We start from the raw sequence: 19,899 nt of genomic DNA on the forward strand, positions 1-19,899 counted from the left end.
AAAAAAAAAAAAAAAGAATCTAAACCCTATTCATACCAAAGAAAGGTAAAATGTTTTTAATTTAAAGCCATCTCCACCATCTTCCGTAAATCCCTTGTATGAGAGTTTAATTTGCTAATTAGACTGATGATACCTGCCTTCATTGTGAGTTATGGGTAATTAGATGTTACAATGAACTACTAAGAGAGAAAGGACCCCTCAAAGTGCAGTCAACCAGATCATTATCTGAGGCAGAGCAAGCTAATTATCACCATAAAGTTCAAACTAGAAGAACTGATCTAAACATCTAATGGACACTATTGAAGGGTCAAACCCCTTATGCTTAGTGAATTCACACTATACAATCTTTTTAGTAAATTAAAATGGGCTTTGATATAGGAAAAATATGCAGTATCAGAAAATGTGTACAGAAAAATAGAAAACATGTAGAGACAACCCTCACTGAGTTCTAGAGAATTTCCTATAAACCGAAGAATACGAAAGTCTAAATCCAAAGTTGGGACAACCACTCTCAGGTGACTTAACCCTTTGACTCTCACTTTGGAAGACCTGGGGAGTTAGAATATTCTAGAACAACTCCCTGTAATGGAGCTATAGGAAATTACTCATTTCTCCTCCTCTCTCTCAAGAGAGGCCCCTTTAGTCCTTGGGTGTCAGGGAGGAAAAGTGTAAATGCATCTTGAACTGCTGAGGTACTCCTCATAGTGTAACGTTTGACAAATGAATAATGAAGGGGAAAAATATATTTTAGTAGGCCTAACAAATATTGATTATCTCTGTTTAGTCCCCAGTGACTGTTGAGACACTATTTCCATGAGACAATATCTTCTGTGGTCCAAACAACCGATTTACAATTAAATATATAGAATTCAACTTGTTTGTAAATTGATGATACAGAAAGATTTCAATACCTAAATAAATTACAGTAATGAGATTATAAAGTTTTCTTAAATATTTATTACTGTGGGAAATCCTGACAGCACATGGCCCTTTCAAGATGCTGACACATAATGGTGTCCTTGTATTGATCACTCATCACTTAGTCATCGCCTTTGATTGTGCAGTGGTATCACTTGCGTCTTCTTTAGTCCCTTGACAAGAGAGTAAAGCTGTAGTTTTACACACAGGCAGTGTGTTGTATAGCCCATAGAGTCTTTCTTTGCAGCTTGCACACAGTGGAGAAGGGAAACCATTGTGTTAGAGAGCACTAAGCAGAGGGGCAGGAGCAAAGAGGCACACAGTAGAACTTGCCTCTTAGTTGAGAGACCACAATACTGTTTAAATACTCATATTTTTTAGTCTGTGGCTTGCCAAAACTTCTTCCTTTAATTTGCAAGAGATACAAGATGATGAATTATCAAAATCTCACCAGGAAAAGAAAATTCTAAACTTTTGTCATTCGTGCTCAGCATTCAAAGGCATTTCTTCAGATAAAATGCTGTTTTATTCATACACACAAGTGACTTACTAGTCTTCGATTATTGACTTAATACACAAATGTTTGTTGAATGAACACTGACCAGTCTCACTGAAGCCTAATTCAAAGCTTGACTGTCCACCACATTCTAGAAGGAAAAAACAATCCCCTAAATCCTTTACGTCTTATAGGTGAGGCTATTCAGGCTTCAAGAGTTTGCATGACCTACTCATATGTATCACCATTGTAGACCTCCCTCCCAGGCCTACTCCAATTCCAACCCTGGAAAAAGAGTTTGTTTTTCATAGTCTGATCTTCATATCCCTGTTACTTACATGAAGAACAAAATAGAGGGGAACACATTTTGAGCCAAAACACTCTCATGGAAAATTCCATCTGTATTTGTTTGTTTGTTTGTTTGTTTTTGTTTTTGTTTTTTTGAGACACAGTCTCACTCTGTTGCCCAGGCTGGAGAGCAGCGGTACAATCTCAGCTTACTGAAACCTCTGCCTCCTGGGTTCAGGCAATTCTCCTGCCTCAGTCTCCCAAATATTTGGGATTACAGGTGCCCACCACCATGCCCGGCTAATTTTTGAATTTTTAGTAAAGACTGGGTTTTCCATGTTGGTCAGGCTGGTCTTGAACTCCTGACATCAGGTAATCCTCCCACCTCTGCCTCCCAAAGTTCTGGGATTACAGGTATGAGCCACCATGCCTGGCCCCATCTGTATTCTTTTACAGTGAAAATTAGAAAGCCAAATATTGTTTTCATTGACCCATTTGTGAAACATAGAACAGTCAATAAAAAAGGAAATTAAGATTTTATAAAACTATACTAGTTAATAAGAAATGAGAATGAACCTCTATGCACAGAAAAACTCTAATACAGAGTAATTCTGACATCTGTTACATTGGATAGCAGGAAGGAATCACAAATCCTACATGAATCCCTATTGCTACATATCATGCAAAGAGACTTCGTAATATTGATTACAGACATGCAAAGAACATTTGAAAAGTGAAAAATACAGAGCATACAGCATACTAAGATTCTACTTCAATGAATATTAGACTATACCTGTCAGAGATTCCAATAAAACCCTCATAATGTCTTAGATACAGCAGAATGAAAGCAGAGGATATAAAGTATATAAGTACATGACCCCGGAAAGGCAGCAAATGCTCTTATCTGACATAATAAGAACTGAGAGCTTCATGCATTTTGTCACAGACAGTAGGAAATATTTTATTCTGTGAATAAATTATCCGATTTGATTTTGTTTCCACTATTTGTTTTTAATTAGGCAAGAAACATTTCCAAATTTAAATCGCTAAGAAATATTTCCAAATCTTTAATAGGTAAGTTCCAAACGACTGTATAGTATTTCATCTGTAGTCAGTCATCTTTCCAATTTAAATCAGAAGCAAGATGCTAAACTTGCTTACTAGTTTGCTATTAACTTGTGGGGGAAAAAATCTGGTTCTTCTTGATATGACAGATATTTTTCTTTCCTGTTGTTTTACATGCATTATTTTCAATACACAAAATACTGGGCAAAGCCTTGCTATAAAGAACTCTTTTGTTGGAAAGAGCCCATTTCCAGGATTTTCATCTGACTTTACCCAGCAGGGACCAGAGGGCAGAAGCCCGTCTTTGGAGTGTGGGCTAGGATTACACGCTGTGGCTGTCAACCAGCAGTAACTGCGTAACAGACCTCTGGCATGTCAGTGACTTTTGTGTTCAAAAAAGGGCAATATTTGCAGTTTAAAAAGCATTTTGGAAAACTGTAGGATCCGAAAACCTTATTAGTATCTCCCATCTAGACGAGGAGAGGAGAATGTTACCCCAAGATTCATCAGTCACATACTCTCTATGCACAAACAACCATGAATAATTCAGCTGCAACTAATGTTTGGCGTTTTTTCTATGCATTTTCTACTTCCTTCCTAGAACACCTGAAGGATAAATTGGAAGAATACATGGCCCGATTTTCCAAAGTGAGGATTGTTCGCACCAAGAAAAGAGAAGGACTCATTAGGACCCGTCTCCTGGGGGCATCTATGGCCAGAGGAGAAGTCCTAACGTTCCTGGACTCCCACTGCGAGGTCAATGTGAACTGGCTGCCCCCACTCCTCAGTGAGTACAGGTTGCTACGGCACCATCCTGGGATGCCTCAGGGGGAGTGAGCGGTTTGCTTCTATTTAGTTTGCAATCAACAAATGCTAGAGGTCCCTTCTACAAGTTTTCCAGTAGAAGCCTTGAATTTTATATTTACCACTGCTGCAAACAGTTTTCTAGGTAACTGTTTCAGGCAGTATTCTACGTAATGCCATAAAATTGGCATTTTAAATAATACCAACTTCAATCTAACTTACAGTTTTAAAAAGGTTTCATTTATCTTAGATATCCTCCTTTAGTGTTGTCAAAGTCACTGGGTGAACACTAAAAGAAAAATGTATCCCAAAACTCTTTTATAGTCCTGTAACTACAGCAAGATTAAAATACACACACACACACACACACACTGAACAAGTAGTACAGGATTGTTAAGAAAAGAGGAAAGAAAAATATTCATCCCCAGAATACAGTTAAAGTGTAAGCACCTTGACATTTTCTAGGATTTATAATGCCGTTTCTTTTCTGTTATTCTTTCCACTTCTGGCACCATCCTATATCCCTAAATATACAGTTCCCTGTATTTACATAGATTCCTTCAAACACAGCGCAGCTGTCCAGGTGCTATGTCTTAAATGCTCACAATATGGCTAAACTGAGGGAAACAAGATTATGTCATAACACACTTGAACTGTTAGATACACAAAAGAACTGAAAGTAATTTAAGGTAGAAAACATACGTGTGGTTCAGTTCAAGCTTCATTACTTTTGTTTTAAAACGAAGTAAAATATAAAGTCCAGTTGTAGATAAGAAATAGTCAGTTTGGAAAAAAAAACCCTCCTTCTAAAAAGTTCTCGGTGCACACATAGTGTTCTCCTTTCTGACTTTGCTAAATCAACTTTTATTGTAAAAATATCCCTGGCCTTGGAACTAAAGGCACTAGCAACTGCCTTCACAATAGCTGTCTCAGAAAGAACAGTTTGCTATTGACTACTGTGTAGGTTTTCAGCAAGAACCAGCAAATCTCCATTAGTAAAAGATGTTGGGGGAAAAATCAATTGAAATTGTATAGGATTTAAAACAGGAAACAACCAGCACCCAACACCCCCCACCACATTGCCCAGTCACGTACCCCTGCACAGATGACTGCCCAGCTATCCTAATCCACCAGAACGTTTCGGTGCCCCTGCAGTCAGAGACTCCTCTGAGCCTTTAATTAAAAGTACCTTGTCCAAGGACACAGCAATTTAGAGCTTCATCAGCAACAGTGAGATTCCCTCAAACAGAATTTGACCTATATGATGTTGAATACTCAAGGAAGTCAGCAAAAGGCCTAATTTATTTATGAATCAAAGCAAATCCCTAAATGCCAATTATTGAGTGTCTGATTGTTCACTATGAATCTAACTAAAAAGAAGAAGACAGAAAAAAAAAGAGTAAGAGAAACCCACAACCCACATTTCTCATTAAAGTATTTCATTTCCTGTAGTCCTGATGGATAAGAAATGATTCAAGTTCAGGATCACTATCTTTTTTTATTTTCCTCTATCAGTGTCTTGACACATCATCCAAAATGAAAAAACAGGCAGAGCCACACAGTTTCTTGGCTCATTTTTCACCTTGGGATTATACCTGAATTTCAATTTCCCATTAAGTCTGTTTGTTTGATCCCTGGAAATTGAAATGTAGGAACAAGCCTTGGATGAAAAATTAGTCATGCTGCTTTCAACCTAAGCTAGTACAGCTGGATAAGAGTGAAAAGGAAATTTGAAGGAAAAGTTGACAGTTACTTTAACAGACACATTCTCTTTGGGTCACCTTGGGACTCCTTGATGGTCAAGGAACTTATAAATCAACCTGATTATGAATTTGATTGAAGAAAGTCACCAAAACTTTAATGCTAAAATACCTGCAGGGATGAGATAAAAAATATTCTGGACCCAGCAACGACGGTCTCCTCTGTCAAAGACATCTCAACCCATTATAAGGCTTGCCCTGGTAAAAAAAAAAAAAAAAAACAAATGCTTAGCCATCCCTTGGTGGAGATTAACTAGAAATGGTGCTGGGAGGGGGGGGGGGTCTCTTCATCTGCTAATTAAACTAAAGTAAGACTAAGCCCACCTCTGGCTCTCTGTGGCTTACCAGGACCATGCTCTAAAATCGTAACCCTTTCCACACTCCAGTATCCTGCATTCCCCTTCCTCTGTTTTATTTTTTTCCCATCTCATTTATCACCTTTTAAAACACTATATAATTTAGCTATTTATTATGTTCATTAATTGTCTTTGCTTCATTCCTAAAGACAGAATTGTTTGTGATGTTATTCATCATGGTATCCCCAGAACCTAGAAAAAGTGACTAGCACATAGTTTCAAATCAATAAATAATTGTTGAAATATGAAAAGAATGACTGGATGGATAAATGGATGGATGGATGGATGGATGGATGGATGGATGGATGGATGGACGGATGGATGGAAAGGCATATAGACCTAGAAGGGAAAGTGTTCACAAAATTCTGTGGTTTCCATCCCTGTTTCATCAGTGTCATCAGAATAAAACTGCTTATTATTACAACCAGTAAAACCTTATGCTTTTTATCCTATGCTTAAGAGAAACAAACTTCTGAAGCAAACAGACAGTTTCCTTACTGCAAGAACTTTATCCCCAAAACAAATTACATTTACTCCACAATCTCTGGGGAAACAAAATATGATATGGAAATCACCAAACTTCCTAACTGTGCTAAATGATATCTGTTTTTTACTTGTTTATTGTCACATCTAAAGGTCTTCCGAATAACAAGAAGGTCTGCCTATTAGACAGCACTGGTCTGTTACAATAAATATTAACTAAATTTACATTCTTGGAAAGAAAGTTACCGTATTCTTGCTAAAACAAAGGATGCAAATGCCAATGCCCTGTGCTACCTGTTAAGTCATTACAATAACCATAGCCACATAGGAAAGGAAGGTGCTGGAACTGAAAAAACAAATCACCTCTCTGCTACCATGAGAACAATCGAACAATCGAAAGGTCAGGTTTGAAACTGGATTGTTAAACAGAGGTTGCATCTTGTTTATTGCTCTCAAAAACTGCATAACCCTTGACAAGTTATTTAATTTCTCTAATCTTACCTTCCTCACACATAAATTGGGGATAACAATAATAGTTACCCTACAGGGTTGCTGAGAGTATTAGGAATAGCATGAGAATAAATCACTTGGTAGTTACTCAAGAATTTAAGAGTAGCAGAAGTAATCGCAGTAGTATAAATATCACATAATACTTTTTCAAATATGATGAGGGAAGAAAATGTATAGCTTTGATCAACAGAGTTTAGCTCCATGAACAGCGGCAAAATAGGACTTGGAAAAATCTCTGGCACACCTGAGAGCAAAGAATTCTATGTATGATCTGTCAGCATTTATAGGAGAGCAGCCACCATCATTGATATGAGATTAGATGCCACAAGATCCATGAAGTTAAATATTTACATTTTGGAACCTCCGGAAAGCAGGCCAGTATTTTCTCAGCAGCCTCCAGCAGTATGCTTGAAAGAACACAAGTACTGTTTGTACTCTGCGCATGTTGGATGCACGATAAAATGACAGATTGGGGACAGGTCAGAGCAAAAATGTGACAGAGGGAGAGCTAAATGGACTTCTGCAAGTCTCTCTGGGACATAACTTTCTTAAAGGAAAATACAACAACTCTAATTGGACCTAATCGCTGTCCCATCACGTTAAGTTCAGAATTCAGAGATTCCCGAAAAGTGCTCTAAGGACGACAGGGAGCCAAGGCTACAAGGTTACGCATTAGTAGGGGACTACAGGCTTCTCTTTGCTGAAAAATGATAGATGACCTAGGCAGGCATGTCATTTCCTATTTTGTGCTTTCATTTTTCAGACCAAATTGCACTAAACCACAAAACCATCGTGTGTCCCATGATCGATGTCATTGACCACAATCACTTTGGGTATGAGGCACAAGCTGGGGATGCCATGCGAGGAGCCTTCGACTGGGAAATGTACTACAAAAGAATCCCCATCCCTCCAGAGCTCCAGAGGGCAGATCCCAGCGACCCTTTTGAGTGAGTAGCAGCCAAGGGAGGGGCCAAGGGAGTGAGGGCAGGTAACTCATTGCAGTGTTAAACCTGGGCTCAAGAAGACAATTATCTCTAACAAAATGGAATAAAACAGTTGGTAACAATATGCAAAACATCAGAGAAAGGTCAGACCTACACTCTGTAGAAAATTACAAGCTGTGCTGAATTCATGGATCACCCCTTCTTAAACTTTGCTAAGCATGAAACTGTACAGATGAAAGAACCACAAAAATGCATAAACAGAAAATACACATAGAAGGAAGGCATGTTCCCTTCTTAGACGCTTTCTTATTTTCAGGTGTCTCAGTTCCTTGGACTTTTCCCTAAAGGATTACTGAAAACAACTATTTTGTTTTTCTTTTATTAGAAATTGATATAAAATACGAACCAGTGTTTAAGCCTACTTTCTACACCCTGTTGGAAATTGTTTACCTATAATGGAAGTGTGCTCCTAAGCAGGTGTTCCCACAACTGAAACATGGAGAATTCAGTCAAAGTGATATATCCAGAGTCAATTATCTTTGATAATCCTGCCCCTAATTTAAGTACATACTGTACAGAGAAGAAGGTACAGCAATGATCTAATGATTAATTTCTACCAAACGACATCCTGTTTTTTCAGTGTGGACATGAGAAGTAAAAATTTAAAGAAAAAGAAAAAAATATGTATAGTTTCGTTTGACAGACTATCAAGACCATTCATAGTAAATGGTAAACTTTTTCCAACAGTTAGCCCAGAGATAACCCGAGGTATACTATATATCTATTCCTCATACTGCACGCTTTGACATCACTAAAGTTGTTATTTTAAAACTATTATATAGGTTTTTCTTAGTACAAGAGAAATAAAAATGTCTGGGATCAAGCTTTGCACACTCTGAGTCCATTTAAAATGCATTAAATATTATTGTCTTTTCATCAATAATATGGGCTGTAAAAGTTTGCAGTAAAGAAGCTACTGAGTACAAAAACCGCTTCTCTGACACTAACAGTTTAAATTACAATAACATTTCACAATTATCAGGAAAATGTTTCCTACACTTCTAGTCTTTAGAAAAATGAACTCCTGGGGAAGCAAAGGGAATTTCAGAAGACGTTAGCTTGATACCACGCTAGAGAAGTCGTTTCTTTCGTAAAATAAAGAGCTCTCATTAAATATCCAGAGCTTCTGGAGTTCAGCCTCTTTTGACTCTCCACTTACTGGAGAGTTTTTGAAAAGAAATAATAAAGGACCTTTATTACTTCCTCAAATGCTTTGGCCAAAATTTCACAGATATTCAAAACTACTAGAAAAGCTTTTTAGTAATCTAAGCAAAAGTGTTTCTAATAAGCATTTGAACTGGGCTTAGCTCAGATGCTCTTCAGACTTCTCTGAAGGTAACCATCTGAAAATCTTGACAGAGAGGGGCTTAAGGTGGGACGAGTGACAAGGGTGTGAGGTGATGCATATGTTAATTAGCTTGATTTAGCCATTCCACAATGTGTACATATTTCAAAACATCACGTTGTACATCATAAATATATACAACTTTTATATGTCAGTTTAAAATATAGATGAGAAAAGAAAATAAATTTAAAATGTTTTAAATGTAAAAAATTTCTAAAACATGCGTGTGGAGAGGAGTACAAAAGGCCTTAACCATGGTAGAACTGTTATTAGATGCCGGCCCACAGCAGAAGAGCCACAGTTCGGCCACTACAATGCGAAAGTACCATGTTTTATGGGCTGGAACTCACCCAGGCTGGCTTCCCAAATGCCGTGATAGTGACTGGTTATAATGACCTTTACTTTATTTGCACTGTGATAGCAAGTAGGGGTCCTGCTTCCTGAAACAGTGGGATCAAAATGCTATCAGAGGACTCTGCAGTGGAGACAATTATAAAAGCATTCTCAGTGCCTGTATTGACAGTCAAAATTTTTGTCAGGCTGACTCTGACTATGGCTATTGCAATATCAAGCACCTTGCTTAACCACAGAGCTGGCAGAATTGGTAACTTTCAGAACTAGGTTACCTCTTGTTTCTGTCACCTACTTAGGTGGTTGTTGAACTGTCAAAAATTGCATTCATCTATTGCATATTACTATCTTTCTGCCTTAAGTCTTATTGATTCCTAGGAATGTGGACACTTTAGCCTCCTGTAATAAATGTAACTTGCAGGAGGTGTCCACTTTGATCTTATAAACCATGTTTGCCGTCCTGATAATAAAAGAATGGTTACCCAAGCAGCTCTGAGCAGTGTATCGGCAATTTCATTATCACGGCAGTCACCTGAATGTGCTCATAAACAGACAAGCTTTAGGCTAAAACTTGCTTCTCTAGCTGCAAAGCTTTAAGGTGCACAGAATGAAGGCAGTCTATCTATACATCTTTCTTATAGTCTTTCACGTTTCAAGAGGCTGCTGCCAAAGAGTGTGGTTTTCTGTGGGAAGATAGGGAGAGGAGGCTGAAAAGCTGGGAAGAAGGGAAACAAGGAAGAATGTGCAAACGTATCGCAAACCCCAGGACTTTTCATACAATAAGGATTCAAAATTTATCTTTCTTCAGCAAGTTTATCAAATGTCTTATGTGACAAGATTTGAATTATCTCATTTATTCTGCCATTACTTGAATTTTCAATGACTATTGATTAGAGCAGTGTTTTTCAAGCTGAAAATTCTGTGAAAGTAGTGGGGCATTAACAGTATTTAATTATTAATGAATTGGATTGAATTCAATTGAAAATTTTAGAGGGTTATACTAGTGGGTAGGTATAAATGTCATTTCTCAAATATTCAACTTCAGTTATAAGGCATATATGAACCTGATGTCAGATAAACTGTATTTCTTCACGTAGACTACACAATGAAAGAGGTCAACATCTACCAACTTTCTAAACTAGGAATCAAGACCTTCAACAATCTGACTAGAAAAGAAAAGGAAAACTCATGGATAACTTTGAGCATTAAGAAAATATTTACTGATATTTACAAAGGGATCCTGTTTTTCAACAAACTGCTACTAGAATGTAAGAGAAAAAGCAACATTCATGATTCAAATTATTATATAGTGGTCATAATTCCTATTGGACTGGATACATTTAAGAAATATTTTGGCTGGGCATGGTGACTTGCGCCTGCAATCCCAGCACTTTGGGAGGCTGAGGTGGATGGATCATTTGAGATCAGGAGTTCAAGACCAGCCTGGCCAATACAGTGAAACCTTGCCTTTACTAAAAATACAACAATTAGCTGGGCATGGTGGTGGGTGCCTGTAGTCCCAGCTACTTGGGAGGCTGAGGCAGGAGAATCACTTGAACTTGGGAGGTGGAGGTTGCAGTGAGCAGAGATTGTGCCACTGTACTTGAGCCTGGGCAACAGAGCCAGACTCCATCTCCAAAAAAAAGAGAGAGAGAGAAATATTTTGGGGCCAGGAGCAGTTGCTCTCACCTGTAATCCCAGCACTTCGGGAGACCAAGGCGGACAGATTGCTTGAGCCCAGGAGTTTGAGACAAGCCTGGGCAACATAGCAAAACCTTGTCTCTATGAAAAAAAAAAAAAAAAAATTAGTGGGGCAGTTTATTCAATTTTACATGACTATAGTCCCAGCTACTTGGGAGGCTGAGGTGCACAGAACACCTAAGCCTAAGAGGTTGAGGCCACAGTGAGCCATGATCGCACCACTGCATTCTAGCCTGTCTCAAACACAAAAACACAACAAAATTAAATTAAAATAAATTTTAATTTAATTTTTTAAATTAAATATTTGGGGTTATTTATTAAGGAAGAAACCAGAATGCTCCCTCTTTCTGATGGCTTTTATCATGAGGTAATGCCTTGAGAAAATTCTTGTTATTCATGGCTTTTAGATGGTTTTCTCATTACTGGTCCATCTTGAATCAGGGCACTTAAAATGAAAGACTTTTCTATGTAACAAAACATAATATGCTCCTTCAGCCATGATGACAAAGAGAAAGATGTTTGTTTCCTTTCTAAAAGTTTAGAGTGGGCCCGAAGAAATTATCTTGTCCAAATTCCCTTCAATGTGAGCAACCACTAGACAATGTCCAAGACAGGCATCCAACCTCTGCAGTAACTCATCTTTAAAGTAAATTTCCTCCCTCAAAAGATATCCTTTCTATTAGACTTATTGACAGACATGTTTTCCCTTGCATGAAGAAATTCTGCCTTTCTGATCCCAAATTGTCCTACTCGAGATACAAGGAATATTGAATTGGTCTTTAATGACAGAGCTATTAGAAATATTTGAGAACAGTTGCCATGCCCATACTACTCAAGAGGGAAAACAACAAAACATTTTTCTTTTCCAGGCTACATATTTTCAGTTCTATCACCATGTTTTCCAAGTCTACTAGAATCTTGTAAAAGTTCACACTCATTGATGTAACACATCAATATATGTAAGTTCACTTCACTGCTGCAATACTACTAACGTTTCTCCAACTTGTCTCCAAGGGCAGCATGAAATAGTCCATCCAGTATATCAGGTATCCAGACCCTAATACATGACTCTGTCAACTGTAAAAATCAAGTTAATTTCTAGAGAATGTATGCAGGTTCCTAGATATCATGCTTCCTTTTGCTAAATACAAAGAATCGAGTCAGCAGTTCATTCAATTTTGCAAGTTGATTATATTTTTCGGAATCCACCTCTATTCTGTCTTTGTGATTGTGGGAAAATTATCTTTGCACTGCCAGTCTTCCTCAGATAGATCTTCACAATTCCTTAAAGACTTCTAGAACTAAGAGTTTTAATCACCATCGATGGAATTCTTGCCTAGACTTATTAGAGAACTGACATTCTCTATTTTCCATCTATTTATACCACCAATTTCTAAAATGTTTAAAATAAATATAATAAATATATACACACAGCAATGGGGAAAACATTCACAGGCTACAATCATCCTTTTTTTTTTTTTTTTTTTTTTTTTTTTTTTTTTTTTTTGGAGACAAAAATCTCACTCTGTTGCCCAGGCTGGAGTGCAATGGCATGATCTCATCTCACTGCAACCTCTGCCTCCCAGGTTCAAGAGGTTCTCCTGCCTCAGCCTCCTGAGTAGCTGGGATTACAGGCGCACACCACCATGCCTGGCTAATTTTTGGATTTTTAGTAGAGATGGGGTTTCACCATGTTGGTCAGGCTGGTCTCGAACCCCTGACCTCATGATCTGCCCACCTTAGCCTCCCAAGTGTTGGGATTACAGGCATGAGCCACCACACCCAGCCACAATTATCCATTCTATTCTCTCAGAAACCACTATGTTCCATAGACATATCAGTCTGAATTCAGTAATTCCTCATCCAGGGCCAATATCTAGCCTACAAATGTCCCTAGGCACGGAGAGCAATAGCTGTGACCCATTGCCAAAGACCTCAAGGTAGGCACTTCAGACATGAAAGATCCTCTGACATAGGCCAAAGGTGAGATCCTTGTGAGCTGGTTCTGCAATCCAGAAGTGTGAGGCATAGCCCACGCTAAAATGGAGAAAATTCTACCTCTCTGCTACAGAGAGTTGTATCACTGTCACATGAAAGTGGAATGCTTTCTATAGATTTACTGATAGTACCTCCCTTTGTTCTTCCAAGGGACACCGTGCAGAATTTGCAGACTCTCTTTCTTGTATAAGAATGTGAGAAAGTGCTAATGCCAACACCGTGTGAAAGTCAGTGGTTCTTAGGTAACAAATATAACTTTCTGCTAAATTTAGGCTTAGAATAAAATCAGAAGAAAAGTACAAATAATCATAAATTCATCAAGCTAGAAGAAACCTTAGAGACAATTCAACTTCTCATTGTTTACAAACGAGGAAACCTAAGCTATACAGTCTAAATGACTTATCCAGTATCACCACTAGCAAATTTAACAGCTACTACTAGAATCTGGGGCTGCTGACTCATCATTCCATGCTGTTCTTTCTTTCACACATGTTGATGAAGGGGAAATTAACAGTTGTTAAATGTCTACTACTATGGGTCAGGCACTTTGCTAGGAAATTTGCATATCTTCTTAACCCATTGAATCCTTATTTCAAGCCTAAGAAACATGTAATTTTTACAAATGAGATGATTCAGGCTCATAGAGGTGAAGCAGTTTTCCCAAGTCTACACAGCAAATAGGAGTAAGAACGCAGAGTAAGAATTCCCACGATTCCATGGAGATTTTCCCCTCCCATTCTACTTAGAGAAGACACATTCTCTAGTGGTTAAGGAATAATCATACTCAAATAGGGAAAAAACCTTCAGAGAGTACAATTACTTCTTCCCTAAAACACGACAATGCAGCTGATAAGTGAATGTCGTTAAAGTCAAAACATCACTAACCTTTACCAATCCTTACAGAAAGTCTTATTTCAAAACACATTCAGGACACTGGGCCAAACAAAATCACTCCAGGTCTGCCTCCTACAGATAGACTTGTGCCTGCACCAGGGTGCCCAGTGGAGAGTGTAAGTAAGGCTAAGATCGAGCCTCTGTTCATAATGCTGAAGACCCAGGTTTGGGTTGACTAATCTGGAGGAAGAGGGGCTCTTTCTCCTTGGTGGACATAGAAGCTTCACCTTATTAACACAAAGGAGATAACAACAGATTGAGGATCAACTTACTTGATGCCTAGAATAAACTATTAGCTTTTATCAGAACCTTGTTGATGGCACTAATTTACCTTCAAAATTTTAGCATCCCCCTTGGGTAAATTTCATTGAGGGTTAGGGGTACATGAGCCTACTCAGAATTTGAAAATAAAGATAATCTGTTTTACACAAAACTCTTTCCACATAGGTTTTCACCCAATATTATTAATTCTACATTTAATCAAAATCAGTAAAGCATGAAATTGATTTCCTATGGAAAAAGGGACTGGTCAAAACTGAATTTAATGTAGAATATAAGCTTAGAAGGATAACTTTGGGGGTTTTCTCCACTTTCACCTCTAAGTTTAATTAGATACTGTTCATCCTCCCTTTTATTCTCTCCTGCCCCTGTTAGGATACCTGCAGAGCCTGGAATATCCATTTGGTAGAGTGGGAGAACTTTGTTCATTCCCTGCTTCTCAAGTCAATATTCTCACAAATTTTGCAGATCTCCATGCAATTGCTACAAATCTTCCTCCTCCTCAAAAAGTCAAATTGATACATAAAACTACCAAAGTATGTGCTCCTTGACCTCAACCTCCAACCATGTAATTCTCTATGATTGAGGTTTCAAAACTGAAGTTCCAAACATTTGAGGGATTAGATTAGAATCTATGTTAATCAGTTTAGTCTAGAGACAATTTCCAGGAGAGTTAACTAGGTCTTCAGCTCTCCACAACCACAACCACAGATCTTGCCTGAACTTCTCATTATTCCAGAAGCCCCTCAATTAAACTGGCCAAAGAGTCTATTTAATGAAACCTATGTGGTATGTAATATGAAAACTAACATCTGTTTAGCACTTCACCATATGTAAAGCACTCACTACATTATCTAATTAACTCTATGTAATACTCCTTTTGAATAGGTTAAAATAGATATTGTGGTTTTCTAATTTTGCAAATAGAGTGAGAACCAAAGAAATGAAAACACTATAATAATGAATAAGGGACAAAATCAGGACTCAAATCAACGCCTTCATTCATTCATTCAGATTTCAAATCTTAGGTTTAATCAATAATCTCATAGGACTCAAGTTAATGCCTTCTTTCATTCATTCAGACTTTGAATCCTAGGGTTAATCAATAATTTTCTTTTACTCTCCTTGTAAGAGAAACTTAGGCACCCATTAAGTGAAGTCGTTTTGTCAATTAATGTTTCATAGCGAGTTCATAATAAGAGCAGGAAAGGAAACAGATTGCCTTGTTCCCCATACTGTGTTCTTATCATTAGACCAGTCTAGAGCTGATAGGTTGAAAATGTCAGCTTTCAGTTACTAATGAAGGGAAATGTCAACAATGCCAGCTTCTGGTCTGTTTATAACAAGATCTAATTCAATATTTGACAACCGCAAAAGGACAAAATGTTTAGGGAAAAGACTGTCAAACTTTTAAATGGTGTCCTAATCTACAGAAGGTGAGAATAAAGGAGTAGAAATGGCTCAAGTGTTTAAAAAACTAATCAAAATATTGAATAAAACCAATCTCCTTTGAAAGCCCAGAATAAACACTCACTGAAGATTTTTTAAATGTAAAGTAAAATAGTATAACATGGGCAGAGATGTTCCAAAGCAAAGTTGTAAATTACCCATCTCTCCTTTTGAAGCCCCCTCCCCCATTGCTTGGCTCTGGAGGCCCCTGGCTGCCCTGGGCCCCCAGTCTGCAGGGAAATCACATTTGACAAAGAAATTCTCTGTAAGGGGTAGCAACAATCTCTTTTCCCTTGTCAGAATCAGAAATGACTGTTTCTTTCTTCCCTCTGCTTGTGGGTGTGATCTTTACCTCAACAGGATGTTCCTATGACTTTCTCCTTCCTTTAACAGTTAAAATGATATTAACAAGGCCTGGCGCAGTGGCTCAAGCCTGTAATCCCAGCACTTTAGGAGGCCGAGATGGGCGGATCACAAGGTCAGGAGATGGAGACCATCCTGGCTAACACGGTGAACCCCGTCTCTACTAAAAAATACAAAAAAAAAAACTAGCCGGGCGAGGTGGCGGGTGCCTGTAGTCCCAGCTACTCGGGAGGCTGAGGTAGGAGAATGGCGTAAACCTGGGAGGCGGAGCTTGCAGTGAGCCGAAATCTGGCCACTGCACTCCAGCCTGGGCGACAGAGCGAGACTCCATCTCAAAAAAAAAAAAAAGAGAGATATTAACCAAATTAATTTCTAAATTAACAATCCCTGTAATAATTCTACTGTACCTCTCTGCTTTTCTTCAGTTTGTCTTGGTCTCTTGAGATGTCTGGGTTCCTGGGATAGCTTGGGCTTTGAGACCTCCTCTTTCTGGTTCCTGACCATGTATCTGGACTCTTGAACTGCTTGTTTTTCACTGAGACTTCTGCAAGGGCCATTCAATCATAGGTAGCCTGGTAGGTTATGTGCACTATTTTAAAAGACGATGAGACCCGTTCATCCATCCTGAAAGAGGTGTTCACTCTTGCATACCAGCCACTCAGGACCATGGTCTCTGTGGAACTCCAGAATGCACTGCTCTTCTCTACCCAAATCTTACAGTGACTTGTGTTCTAACTATCCTCTGTATTTCTTTAATATCGCCTCTTGAACTTTGGACTTCTGATCTCATTCTTGGTCTTGCTTCACTGCTGCCAGGTTAGATAGCTCCTCCATAGTCAGGCTAGGGTTTGAATTCTTCATGCCAACCACCCCTAGAACTCCAGGACCACCCAATAGTTATAGATAAAACTGCACCACCTAAGACATAGCAATGGCTCCCTGGGTGTTGAACTGTGAAGTTCACGAATGGATTGATGACTGTGTTTTGTAGGGTTTTTGTTTGTTTGTTTGTTTGTTTGTTTGTTTTTTAGTCCATTTACCTGTTATATGAACTATTATCCACTTTGTTTTGCTTCCCCAACTGGTGTCCTGAGTCTGTCTGTCTGTCTAATGTGTGAAGGTAATTTGCTCTGTCCCTTCCCTACCCTTAAGATGTGACTTGACTTCGTCTCATTTATTCCTTAGCTGGGCATTTTCATGGATTCTGTCCTCTAGGATATAATGCCCCACTCTCTTCTTTCTGGCTCCCTAGTCTTCTTTAACTGAAATCTTGCTTCCTTTAGCTAAGGGAGAAACTTCCATGCACCTGTGAAAATACTGTCACAGCCCCCTTCCCAGCACCTGAAGTTCAGCAATATTGATTCTGTCCCAATAACATGATACCAGAGCATGGCAGAATTAAACAAAATGTTCTGCCATTCACCTAATCTTCCTCTTCCCTCCCTGCAGACAGGGCTATAGGCCAAAGACCTATATATTAGCTTCATTTCACTTCATTTTCTCACCCAAAGCTTCATTGCTAAAATATCACCTTCAGCTCTGCTCTCCTCTTTGCTTTTCTTCTTAGTTCAAAAACTCTTCTTTTTTTCTAATCATTTCAACATCAATATTAGAATGTAAACTCCATAAGGTAAGGGAGCACAGTTTTCCTCCATTCAGTCATTCTTTTTGCCTAATCATTTCAACATCAATATTAGAATGTAAACTCCATAAGGGCAGGGAGCACTGTTTTCTTCCATTCACTCAGTGCTGTGTCACTAGCACCTAGTCCCTGTGCATAAAAGACACCCAACAGTATTGATTGAATGGATGAAAGAAATAGTAAGATTGGAAGAAGTGGTCAGACAAGGTTGTGTATATTTGAAAAAGAGATGACAGCTTTTCAGAAAAGGATGCTAGCTACAGAAAATGTTGTGGCAGGACTGAGCACAATTATTTATAGGGTGTCACCCACAGAGCAGTCTAAATAGAGCATAAATTCTTATAGGGGAGTGGTAGAAAGTAAAGAAGAAAAGGAAGAAATGAAGAAGACAATAGAAGGCATTTATCCAGTATGTAGAAGGAAGAAAGATGATAAATAAATATTTTAGAAAAACTGGAAGGCCTTCCTGAAGTCCTTTACACCATGAACGAAAATTAAAATCATTTTTAAAACCACAACCTAGGAGATAACAACATCTTTAACAAGAGGGCCAGGTAATGATATTGATCTTCAGTTCTGTCCTTTTCTAACAAATAACGAGATGCTATAAGCATCTTGTGCTGTCTAGATTCTAGACACCACCTAGAGCCCAAGCTGGTGGGAACAATGGATTTCAAGAGGGTTGACCAAAATTACACGCTTGAGAGTAGGGCTGGGAAGGGCCAGTGGGCTTGATGGCAGTGTCATCTTAGAACTTATATATATAGACTATGGTCTTAGAATGGGAGGGCATAACAAGCCTGAACAATATGTATGGATCTAAAGTCTAGCGAAGAAAACTAAGCCTTACATGTGGCGTGCCGTTGAAGCCTTCACAGTTATATGTAAAGAAATGATGAAAACTAGAATCTGTATCCAGGAGTCAGCGAGGAGTCTCTAGTCCTGAATTACTCTATTACTCTGCCACAGAGAGGGAACAGAGTTGGCCACCAGGGCTTTCAGTCAGAACCTGACTTCCATGGTATAGTGTGTGTGTGTGTGTATGTGTGTATGTGTACACACATATAACTAATAAATTGATATCAGGTTATGTATTTATATTATTTATATGTATATGTGAGTATATATTATATTATGTATGTGTGTATGTGAATGTGTCTGCGTGTGTGTAAATTGCTTCAAATGATTTTTAAGAAAGTGGATACATATGAATAATAGGAGTGAAAAAGAAACAAAATCTGGCTTTGAGTCTATGCTGCTATCTTCTCAGTGGGGCTGACTTTGTTCAGGATCACTAGTGGAGGTAGGTGGGATTGGCTTAAGGTGAGAAACCTTCAGAAATGAGAGAATTCCCTATCTCAATCCTCTAACAAAGTCAGAGCAAATTTTTAAAAAATAAAATAGTACCGCACACACTCCCCTGATGTAAATAGAGTTAAGTGACACTAGAAAAGTAACAGACTTTCATGAGCTTATCTGTGACAGAAGTCATTAGTCTTTACTGTTTGCTGCTTGGATTATTTATCTGGATCTAGGCTAAGTATCTAAAGTGAGGCTACATCCACAGAGGCACTGGTTTTGACAAGATCATCACTCCCTCCTTCAATGAAATAATCAAGCAATGGCTATGATGCTAAATTGGTGGGACAATTCTTTTTTCCTTTTTTTTTTTTTTTTTTTTTTTTTTTGGTTATCTTTCTTTCTTTTTTTTTCTTTGTCTAATATTTCTTGGTATAGATCCACCTGGAAATACATTTAAGAGAAAGAAATAATGTCTGTTTTGTGTCCTGGAGTGCCAATAAAATGAGACAAAATGGACTCTTGCTGGAGGGAGGGAGGGAGATTATATGGCATAATTCAGTGGAAAGGTTGAGGCCAGGCCGCCAGTGGAAAGCCTCGTGCTGGTTGGCCACTCCAGGTTGCAGCTTCCGATTCAAAAGTGACCTCGAGGGCACCTTCCTGCTCCAGTCTTCTTCACTGATGGAGCTTGGTGGTAACACGAAGATGTTTGCCATTTCTGTGTCTTCCTCCAGCATGTTAGCCTATTTTTCTATCAGTGGGAACTAGGTTGGAAGCCCAAGACTCAGCCCAGATCCTGCTTCTGGGATTGAGGTGAGCCAGGGCAGGAGAGCAGGAGCTTAGGGTCTTCCAGCCTGCACTGGATTTGGTGGGAAAACTCATCCAAGGCCTTCC

At 38.6% G+C, this 19,899-nt stretch overlaps 1 protein-coding gene across 1 annotated transcript in view; it reads left to right on the forward strand.

The window, feature by feature from the left end:
* The first annotated feature begins 3,372 nt into the window (after positions 1-3,372).
* GALNTL6 (polypeptide N-acetylgalactosaminyltransferase like 6) overlaps positions 3,373-19,899 on the forward strand; it is a 237,746-nt gene continuing 221,219 nt past the window's right edge. Inside the window, exons 1-2 of the mRNA XM_017847605.1 lie at positions 3,373-3,554; positions 7,444-7,627. Coding sequence (XP_017703094.1) covers positions 3,398-3,554; positions 7,444-7,627 — 341 coding nt within the window. The 5' untranslated portion in view covers positions 3,373-3,397. The remainder of the gene's footprint in view (positions 3,555-7,443; positions 7,628-19,899) is intronic.

The sequence above is a fragment of the Rhinopithecus bieti genome, unplaced genomic scaffold (assembly GCF_001698545.2).
Source record: "Rhinopithecus bieti isolate Rb0 unplaced genomic scaffold, ASM169854v2 scaffold_29254, whole genome shotgun sequence".
NCBI lineage: Eukaryota > Metazoa > Chordata > Mammalia > Primates > Cercopithecidae > Rhinopithecus > Rhinopithecus bieti.